At 45.3% G+C, this 11,292-nt stretch overlaps 1 protein-coding gene across 9 annotated transcripts in view; it reads right to left on the reverse strand.

Annotated features, from left to right (window-relative positions):
* SRPK2 (SRSF protein kinase 2) overlaps positions 1 to 10,018 on the reverse strand; it is an 86,613-nt gene extending 76,595 nt beyond the window's left edge. For 3 of the 9 annotated variants that reach the window (XM_083575102.1, XM_083575091.1, XM_083575097.1), the window contains exons 1-2: positions 9,747 to 9,925; positions 9,524 to 9,611 (exon numbers count right to left, since the gene is read on the reverse strand). In XM_083575102.1, the coding sequence (XP_083431228.1) occupies positions 9,524 to 9,611; positions 9,747 to 9,762 (104 nt within the window). In that variant the 5' untranslated portion in view covers positions 9,763 to 9,925. Of the gene's footprint in view, positions 1 to 9,523; positions 9,615 to 9,746 lie in introns of all 9 variants that reach the window. The other 6 variants (XM_083575101.1, XM_083575096.1, XM_083575093.1 and 3 more) reach the window with 4 other exon arrangements.
* Between the last annotated feature and the right edge of the window lie 1,274 nt (positions 10,019 to 11,292).

Below are 11,292 nucleotides of genomic sequence, written 5' to 3' on the forward strand. Positions count from 1 at the left end.
GCTGGGGTAAGCCAGTCAACTAGGTAGGGTACAAATAAAGTAGTAGTAGTAGTAGTAGTAGTAGTTGTTGTTGATAAAATTGTTGTTGTTGTTGTTGTTATACAAAACAACAAAAGTTGTTAATCTGTATGCCAAACAGGGAAGATGAAGATAAATATTGGGCAGTATCCAATGAAGTGTTTCAGCTAGTGCAAGGACTTTTGGCTGAGTGATGGAATTTCCCTTCCCTCTCCTCATGCATCCCCTAAATCTGTTCTGAGGTTTTCCCCAATCCTATGAAGCAAATCTGGGGAAAGGGTGCCAGGGGGGACACATGAAGAGAAGAGAGGGAGGGGAAGTTCCACTGTGCAAGTGGAAATCCTTGCACAAGAAAAAGCACTTTGCTGAACACCTCCCATACTAATTGGATAAAATATTTAAATTAGCCCAACAGGCCTCAGTTGCCTTCATTGTTGTCAGAACCATAAAACAAATTGTGAAAACAGGAAACTGCAGCATTTTATGAAGTACCAAAGAGGGATTCATTTTTCCAGCCTGACTTCAACAATATATGGGTATATTGACTGATTGATAGCTATTGATAAATTGATAGGGTTTTTTAATAATCATAATTCGAACATTCTGGTCCAACACCATGGAATTCCAAGACCAATGCTTTAGTAGCTTAAAGGCAATCCAGTTCCAGCATGTATGTCCTACATTTCTCACTTTACTGCCTTTCAAAAGAAAAACCACATTTACACTCCTGGAAGGTGTTCCAAAAGTATATGCAATGACAATAAATGCTTTATTTACTCCATACATAAACAGGTCTAAACAGAATGTGAACTTGCTTAAACTATCATAATATAAATTAAAATCTAACCTTAATGTTAGAACTATTTAGAGAGAGAGAAAATTCAGTGGACTTCTTGATACTACTTGTCTCAATAAAATGGCTGGAAGAGGACCATAACTGCTTTTAAAGCAAATACATCTCAAGATAGTCAGCTGCAGTTTGAATTACCTTGCAGGTTTCTAAAAAATTATTACTTTAATGTAACACTCAACTAGTCACTTACCCCGCAAATGACAAGGCAGCCCTATTGACCCCATAACAGTTGGCAGTAGGAAGTGTTAAATGTACACGCTCACACCTATGGCGCTGCTCTTTACGGTTGACCTGTATTAAATAAAAGTGGCACACAGCACCCTTTCATTCTCTTTTCTAGCTTTAAAGAGGTACTAGAAAGCTGGATTACTATATTCCACAGAAGCACAAAGTGCATCAGACCCTCTTTTTAACTCCTTCCCTCTTTGTTTTTTAAAGGTCAGTAAACAGAGAAGAAGCTGAATCTCCAGTAGTGTTGTATAAGAGAATGGGGGTAAACAGGAGAGAGGATGTATAACTGCCTAATTATTTAAAATGCTGACCTGCATTAGAGGAGAAATGCCACAGAGTTAGATCATTTATACAGATAGTAGCATAGACGGTGGAAACTTTATCTGCTCAAACTTCTAGAATCCCTGTGGGTATTTGCCCAAATGCAGTATTTATTAAGAATAAATCTTCAATCCTACACAGAAGCCATAGCATTATTAGTAATGAGTTAATGTGAAACAAGAAAAGTGCAATGTAATAGCATTAATCCAAATGCACTCTAAGAAATGTGCCAGTACTCAGCAGGAGTAAGCCAATGTTATAAATAACAGGTTTCACTGTAAAACCCAAACTGTAATGTGAAAGGAATAGGATATTTAAAAATAAATTCATATTAAAAGAAAGTCTCAAACAGCTACAGAAAGCTGTTTCTTTTTATTACTGAATATATCAGAGTATTCCATTTGGCTTCTAAATAGCTAACAAATACATAAAAACATTGTTTTATGCTGAATAAAACTATTTTGGCATAGTTCAAGAAAAATATACTTAACAGCAGTTCACCAACCTTTTAGCGTAAACTGGGCCAACAGAGCTCACTCTCATTCCATTAAGAAAAGACCCATTCAATCTTTCTCCATGTAACTAAAACACTTATTTCCTTAATGTCTGCCGTTCAACCCATTTAATCAGAATTTTAATTTAAACTTGTTACCTAATACAAAGCAATCAACGTGATTCAACAAGATTTCAAGATGCAAGCAACCATTATATATATGCATGTTAAAAATCATGTCTCTTCAGATTTTTATTACTTTGAATTTCTAGTGTTTAAACCAGAAATTTATTTAAGCACTGTCCAAGACCCAGAATCTTCTCAGTCACTACAGAGCAACACCACAAAATTGAGACATCCAGCATTATTTAAACAGTGGTGTAAACAAACATAGGAAGTGACTTTTCTGTTTACACACAGCATTAGAATTCAGATGGAGAAACCAAGTGTCAAAACCATGAATAACAGTTTTCCAGCAGACAGGCAGCACCTTCAGTGCAGATGAGGCAGGAAGAAAAAATACTAATATATGTTGAATCAACTCATTTGCAGTTTAATCCTTCCACTAATACACCCAGCAGGAATCCTCACCACTAATCCTTGCTTCATTTTCTATGCACTCTCACAACATTTGGAGCAAGGCACCGTTGTGGGAGAAAAGGATTTGATCACATGTATGTCAATTTATGTTCACTATTGCTTGATATATATCACATGGGAGTTCAATATACACGTAATCTATGATTGCCTCTGATGAATGTTTAAAGATTGTAGGCATGCTGAGCCCTGAACCACAAACACACACAGTAATACCTGACAACACTGCAGAAAAACTGCAAAGCTTTCTATTGCTAATGCACATAGATCCCGTTTATCAAATACAATGTTGTCAGGGACTCAGGAGCAGGAGCACTGGGGAGAAAGGAAATGGAGAGCGAAGGGGAAGAATCCGAGGGCAGCGTAGGGGAGTATGACAGTGGCCCGAGAGATTCCATGAGCTTCTCCAGCGAATCAGAAGATTCCCAGAAGGGGGCGCCGATGGTCAGGGCAAGGGGGGGTCCCAGGGGGGACGCACCAGAAACAAGGAGCCAGAGGGGAACCCCAAAGCAGCAGTGGGGGATCGGGACCAGTTTCCCCACCAGAGCGTAGTGGGGGGGAAGAGTCACATGTGTCAGGGCCAGCGTCTCCTCCAGCGGGGAGAGAGAGTGAGTCAGGGCTGACCACGCCTCCAACGGAGGGGAGGTCAGTTGCAGCTAGCCCCCCCAGAGGGGGAAGCAGTGACAGCAGCAGCAGTGAAACGGTCAGGAGAAAAGTTACCGGCTGGGCGCGCGCGCCAAGTTCAAATGTACAGGCGCGGGGAACAGCAGGAGACCCGGATGGGGAACCAGCTCCTAAAGCCCGCCGGAGGGAGGGGGAAGGCTCAGGGGACTCAGCGTCAGAAGAGTCTAGAAAGGGCGAGACCCCAACGGCCAGGCGGAACCAGAGGCGGAAGGAACAGAGGAAGAGGTGGAGTAAGGCTAGAGTCTTAAATTGGTGTCTGGGGGGAGGAGACTCAGACGGAGCATCAGCGGTCTGACAGTTGAGACGTAGAGCTGCGCGCTGCGGCTCTGGAAGTGAAACTGAACTTCAATAAAGACTTTTGTACTTAACAACGAAGCAGTGTTGGTCCTTTGTGAGCTGGGACCTTGGGTAGCTCTGACAAATGTGTTCCCTGGAAATGATTTTATTAGGCAAGCGTTCACATAACAAGTCCGCGATTTCCATTATTTCCTATGAAAATATTTCTAATCGGGGATTTGTCTGTTCTCTTTCCCCCGTCTCCATGGTTCTTTCCTGAAATGGCTGCAGCAAATCAGCAAAAGAGAGGCAACAGAGAAGGAAACTGATTTGTCCTCTCTCTACTGCTCCCTGATTTGTTTGATTTTTCCTGCTCTCTGATTTGTCCAATCTTGCTCCCCCACTCTGTGGTTTCTGTCCAGAAGTGGCTGCTGCCAACTAGCAAAGCACAAAAAAGGTAGTAAGGAAATCAGCTGTTCAGATAATAATAATAATAATAATAATAATAATAATAATTGTTATTTATACCCCGCCCTCCCCAGCCAAGGCCGGGCTCAGAGCGGCTTACAAGCAATAATAAAAACAAGTTAAATGATTACAACTTAAAAACAAAATTAAAAAATACAACATTAAAATATTGAAACATTAAAATATTAAAATGTAGCCTCATCGCAGAGGGAGAAGGAAAAGAAAAAAGAGAGGGAGGGAATCAAATTGGCTCCAAGCCAAAGGCCAGGCGGAACAACTCTGTCTTACAGGCCCTGCGGAAAGAAATCAGATCCTGCAGGGCCCTGGTCTCGTGAGGCAGAGCGTTCCACCAGACCGGAGCCAGAGTTGAAAAGGCCCTGGCTCTGGTTGAAGCCAATCTAACTTCCTTAGGGCCCGGGACCACAAGGGTGTTGCTATTTATGGACCTTGAGGCTCTCCGTGGGGCATACCGGGAGAGGCGGTCCCGTAGGTACGAGGGTCCTAGGCCGTGAAGGGCTTTAAAGGTCAAAAGCAGCACCTTAAATCTGATCCTGTACTCCACCGGGAGCCAGTGCAGCTTGAAAAGCACTGGGTGAATATGCTCCCATGGCAGAGACCCCGTGAGGAGTCTCGCTGCAGTATTCTGCACCCGCTGGAGTTTCTGGGACAGCTTCAAGGGCAGCCCCGCGTAGAGCGAATTACAGTAGGAGATGACCGTCGCATGGATCACTGTGGCCAGGTCGGGGCGGGAAAGGTAAGGGACCAACTGCTTGATGCGGCGAAGGTGGGAAAATGTCGCCTTGGCTGTTGCTGTAACTTGCGCCTCCATGGAAAGGGAGGCGTCAAGGATTACACCCAAAATCTTAACGGAAGGCAATGGCACTAATTGGGCCCCCGCAAGAGAAGGGAGTTGGTCCCTCATCCCCATGCCATCCCGACCCAGCCATAGGACCTCTGTCTTCGAAGGATTTAGTTTCAATCGGATCCCACGAAACCATCCAGCCACAGCTTCCAAGCATTTGGTCAGTGTGTTCGGGGCCGAGTTGGTGTGGCCATCCATCAGCAGATAGAGCTGAGTGTCATCAGCATATTGGTGACAGCCCAGCCCAAAGCTCCGGATAATCTGGGCGCATAAAGATGTTAAAAAGCATTGGGGAGAGGATTGCGCCCTGCGGCACTCCACACACCAAGGAGTGGCATGACGACATTTCCCTCCCTAGTGCCACCCTCTGTCCCCGACCAGAGATAAAAGAGCACAGCTAGTTACAGGCTATGCCCTGTATCCCCACGTCTGCGAGGCGGTGGACCAGAAGATCATGATCAACCATGTCAAAGGCTGCTGACAAATCTAAAAGGATCACCAGTCCTGACCCGCCTCGATCCAGCTGTCTACGGAGATCGTCTGTTAGGGCAACCAGAGCCGTCTCGGTCCCAAAACCAGGACGGAAACCGGACTGAAATGGATCTAAAGCCGTTTACTATAAGTGAATCTGTGGAGTTTATAGCGAAGTTTCGGCAGAATTCTTTAAGTATGAATAAGTATGAATAAGTGAATTTTCTGATAAGAGAGTGTGCAGATAGCAGTACATGCTTTCCCCTTCTGCAAAACAGAACACATGAACAAGCCCTAGGAACCTAACTGGTTGAACAAAGCAGTGACAAAGTACAATTCAGTTCTTGAAATACAAGTAAAATACAAGTAAATAATTTAAAGTGATTTTCAGTCAATAAAATGGAACTGATTATCGAGAATAATAATTTATCTCAGAAGATGGCAAACATTATTAAGATAGTTCATATTAAAAGGGGTATATTAATTTTCATAAAGGGAGTTATTACATTAAAATAAAAGAATTTTTAAAAATCAACTTTGTAAGTATTCCGATGAAACCTCATAACATTCCATAGAAAGGTATCCCAAAAAACAAATTACACAACTAAATGTATTAAATTAGTGGGCAAATGTATAAAATTATTGACAATGCACAGATATTTAATAGCCATGTTCACATGTACTGCCATAATTTAGCATTATATGAGTGAGCCTTAGAATTATACATTCTCTGGCAATGGTCACAGAAGCTGAGAGGCATTATTAACGGAACATGTTGAGGGAGACACATGGTAACAAAACTGCACAAGGAAACTTGTTTTGGACATTAGTGTTGCTATTATTTTGCTTCGTGGTCAAAATATTTATCCTGGTATAATACTGGGTCAGATTCAATCTGCTAATGTTATTTTTCAAACTAAGGATCATGTAGAGGGAATCTCTTAAATGAAAATGTAATACAAGCAAAAACCTACTATGGATCTTGTGACAGGGACCTCTAGACAACAACTGTATTTTGTTTGCAAGAAATAAGCTAGTCCTGTGTATTCAATAGCAAGAGTCTTTCTCTAAACATCAGTACATTTGTTTCTCAGGAAAAAATGTGTTTTGCAAAGCCTCTTTAGTTCAGCAGCAATACTCACTAGAAGATGGGAGTCAGCCTTCTTGTAACTTATGCTGAGCGAAACATTTAGGGCCAATTCTATGCCACAGTTGCACTGGCAAGGGTAGTATAGCCAGATATGGTACTCCGAGACAATAAAAACAAATGCTATGTACTGGGACAATAAGAAAAAGGAAAGAAATCCAAGAGAATAGGCGTACTGTTTATAGCGTAACGGATAATAACTACAACTTCAAAAAGCAAAATGCAACTGTCTAGAATGCAAATTTTGTAGTAACATGCTGCACTAATCGATAAGGTGAGCACCCAATGGACTCCAAATCTTGTGGAACATCTAAGAAAGAAAAAATAATCAGTGGTCAATCCAGCAGGAAAGGTGACAACACAAACTCAGCAGAATTTGTCCTGGGGAAAAAACAGTTACATTGAGGACAAGTAAATTTCCCCAAAGAACAAATTGTAAACATTCTGATATGGAGTAGTGGAGGATTATAAATTAACAAAAACATTAATCATGTAAAAATGACACACTCAAGAGGAATGACTCTTTCCTAAAAGCAGAAGTCCACTATTAAGGGGGAGACAATATATTTCATACAAATATAGAAATATCTCAAAAGAACCCAAGAGACAAGGGATAGACCAGTGGAGATGGTAAAGAATAACCAGAAGGAGAAATGGTACATCAGGCATCTATGTAAAATAAAGTTTCCTTATAAAATAAGACAGAGATTTATTTATTCTGATTTCTGGAAATAGCACTCAACAGTATAGAAAAGCTGTGTACACATTACTAGCTTAAAATGCACATAAATTGTTCTATTTCCCAATTCAGATTGAAGCTGAGGGGGAAGCATAAGAATGCCATATTTCATAAGAAACAAATAGAAATGATACAGGATAGATATGGATTGTGCCTAATGTGTATACACCACTTCCCCAACCAGGGATGAAAGTACACTATGTACATATTAACTGGGTGTACAAAGCTTAAAAGAATAAGATTAAACGTAAGCGCAAGCCATCCAAAAAGTCAAAACATTAAAAATCAAGACATAAAACAGCAGCTAAAATTTGAACAGTACAGCTGCCAGATTAACCTGGTTAGACTAGATGACCCTTGGAGTCCCTTCCAACTCTACCATTCTAACCTGTCTCTATAAAAATGACCTTGCTCGGTTGGGAATCAACAAAAGAGAGAGAGCTTAATGAACCTATTGAAAGAAGAAAGTTTAAAATATCAGGTGCAGCCACTGAAAAGGCCCTTTCATGTTTTTGGCAGCTCAGAGAAAGGCCTATATGGAAGATTTCAAAGTTCTGGTAGTCTGGATAAACTTCTATTTGTTTGCTCTCATCCAGTCCATTACCAGCTCCAGGCACACAATTACAACAATCTCCCTGGATTGAGATGCACAGGAGAGACAGAAGTTTCATGCAAATGTTGACTTGCCTGAAGTAACAAGATGGGATACCAAGAGGCAACACCCAGTATCAAAAAAGAAATCCTACCAGCACCAACAGGAAATAAACAAAAACTGCAGGAAAGGGGTGATGTTACTGAATGCTTCTCTAGACAAAAGAAAGGTTGATCTTGAAAGCTACCGTATAATGTCAACGAGAAGACTAGGCTACACCACCTCGCCCTCTGTGGAGGAAAAGCAATCAGTAATTGAATCCCTTCAATAGTGTCTGAAGTTGTGCTGCCGGGATACAACTTGACAACTTCAGCAAGAACTAGGCCACAGCAATATGAAAAGTTATCCTATTAGTAATATGAGTATCTTATTTGAATTATTTGACTGAAAGGTACATAGATAATGTAGCAATTAGTGTATAAATACATACTACTGAAAAGAACTATGAAACACCTCTATTCAAATACAAAAGATACAAAAATTAAAGCAGACTAAAAAAAAATTGTCCGGTACAGCCAGCTGTGCGGTAAACATGCACTTGAAAAGGAGTTCCTAAACTGGTTTCAAATGTTCCACAAGTTTAATTCTGCTTGAAAACAGCACATCTATTGATATGTATATCAATAGATATATATATATATATATATATATATATATATATACACACACACACATACATACATACTGATTTTAATTGTATTTTATTGCTTCTTCTGTGTCTTCTATTTTATTTATTAAAATATTTATTCTATAGAATTCAAGTTGTAATGCAATAAATGCAATGCAGTAAAATACATATACACTAAAAGCAGTAAAAATATAATTAAAAATTATACTGTATCTAACACAACTCACACAGTGGTCCACGGGAAAGAAGTTTTGGAACTACTAGATTGATGGCCCAATGGATATAGAGCTAGACTTCAAACCTGGGAGGTCTCAAGCACAACAACAGATTGTTTTGGAAGGCTAGCCATTCTTGCTCCATCTTAGTTCACCACAAAACCAGTGACCTAATTCACAGAATTGTTTTCAGACTGAAATAAGGAAGTGCTGTAACTGGTCATCAGCCTTAGGCCTGGGTATAAGTATAGCATGATGTCCGAAGGGGGGGTGTTATTGCTTTGTTTTTGTTCTATTATGTATTTTGTTTTCCCATTTTGTACTTTGTGCTATGAACCACCCTAGGATTTCAGATGCAGGGTGGCATATGCATTAATCCTTAATGCCTATATGCAATAACATCAGGAAGGGCAGCATACGATTGCATGAGAAAAGTACTTGTCCAGGGCAGGAAAGGAACATGCATGCACAATTTGCAAGAGCCGATATGTATGGAGGAGAAGGTGGAGGAGGGAGAGGGGGCTGCTCTGGAAATCCCAGCATCAACTCGTCTAGCGAGCCTGACCCACAAACACAGAAAATCCCCCGTGCCCGTTGAGATCCGGCCGCCCTGACGAGAAACGGCTGCTGCGGCGAGAGGCGCAAACACGCAAAGATCCCCTAGGAAAACGCGTGTCAACGAGGCGGCAGAAAATAATAATAAAAAAAAAGTACAGGCTCCCAGCAGCAGCCGGCGCGACTTCGCACCGCCAGGCGGGAGAAGAGTTTGCCCAGGACGGAGCGGGAGGAGGTGCGCTTCCCGGAGGAGGCGCCGGGGCCGCCGAGCCGCGCAAAAGGCGCGCTGCCCGCGCAGGGAGAAGAAACTCACTTTTTGTGTGGCGGCGGCGGGTGCTTCTCTTTCCTGCCGGGCGGCGCAGGGTGCTTGGCGCGGCGCCTCCGGGCCTGCAGGGCCAGCACTGCTGGGCGAGAGAGAGGGAGAGAGGCCGGTGAAGGGAGAGGCGGCGGCGGCGGCGGCGCCTCACGCTCCCCGTGAGGAGAAGGACGGGGAGACCCCGCCAACCCTGGGGACGACGACCACCCGCCCACGGTACCTCTCCGGGAGCTCATAGCCGAGGACACCACCGCCGTCGTCGTCGTGGGGCCGCCGCGCCCAGCGCCTCACGGCACATCGGCCCCGCTGCTGCTGCTCCTCGCCGGCCTCGACCGCGGGCGCCGGCTGAGGAGCAGGAGCTCCCGGACTCGGCGCACATGCGCAGTTGGCCCGCGCCGGGCGGGAGGCGGCGCTGGAGCCGGAGGGGGATGGTCGCTAGGCAACCGGAGGGAGGCCTCGAGAGGGCGGCAGGTGCCTGGGAGGGAACCCCGAGGTTTCCTTCCACCCCGCCTTGCAAAGGCGTTGGCGGCCGCTGCTGGCTTGTTATTCAACCCGCGCTTCTTCTGTTGCTGGGGTGCCTGAACACGTGGGCTGAGTGACAGAAATGAGCAAAAGTTGGCAGCCCTCGTTTCTGGAAAGCAGTCGCTTCAAAACATACGCGCGTGGTTTCGTTTCGTTTGCCACCTTTCCACTGTTCAGAGCATGCTCGAGGCGGCTCACAATGGAAGGAAAGCAACGTGACAACATCACGGAATCGTGAAGTTGAGAAAGGACCAGTGGCGTAGCGTGGGGGTTGCGGGGGGGGGGGGGCCGGCCGCACGGGGCGCAACATCTGGGGGGGATGCTTGCACTCGCAGCTCTCTGCCCCTACCTGGCTCACTCACTCTCTCTCACTGCAGTGCTGGCTGTGCGAATCCGATCCGAGCCGCCGGGTCGCCGCCCACTGTGGAGGGGGTGGGTGCCAGGCGTGCGGTGCGGAGAGAGAGCGAGGGACTATCTGGGGGAGGGACAGTGCAGCGGCCACCCAGCGCAGCGCTGAGCGCGGGAGAGAACCACACCAGACCAGACCAGGCAGCAGCAAGAAGAAGCTGGCAGCGGCGGCAGGTTAGGGGGCGCAAATTACTTGCTTTGCCCCGGGTTAGGGGGCGCAAATTACATGCCTTGCCCCGGGTGCTGACAACCCACGCTACGCCACTGGAAAGGACCAGTGGCGTAGCGTGGGTTGTCAGCATCCGGGGCAAGGCAAGTAATTTGCGCCCCCTAACCCGTGGATTTGCACCCCCTAACCCGTGGATTTGCGCCCCCTAACCCGTGGATTTGCCCTAACCCCAGATGTTGCGCCCGGTGCGGCCGGCCCCCTCTGCACCCCCCACGCTACGCCACTGGAAAGGACCATGAGAGTCATCTAGTCCGCCCCGTGCAATGCAGGAATCTTTTTGCCCAAGGTGCATAGCTGTCAACCGTCCCTTATTTGGCGGGAAACTCCCTTATCCCAGTGCCATTTCCCGCTGCTGTCCTGGATTGATGATGTCCCTTAAATTTCCCAGGTTTCATTCTCGCCCGGCTCGGGGTCCTCCGCCACGAGAGAGAGCGCACGCACGAGCTGCCGCGTCTCAGTCTCTCCCTTTTCCCCCTCAGGGGGCATGTCGTGAGGAGACGGGTGGTTTCGGGTGGGCAGGCAGCCCCTCTCTTGCTAGACTTCCACCGCGCCGCCAGGGGAAGCTGGAGGTGGTGGTGGCGGCGGCGGCTGAGGAGGCGGCCTGAGG

The sequence above is a fragment of the Podarcis filfolensis genome, assembly GCF_964270895.1.
Source record: "Podarcis filfolensis genome assembly, chromosome: 10".
Taxonomy (NCBI): Eukaryota; Metazoa; Chordata; class Lepidosauria; order Squamata; family Lacertidae; genus Podarcis; species Podarcis filfolensis.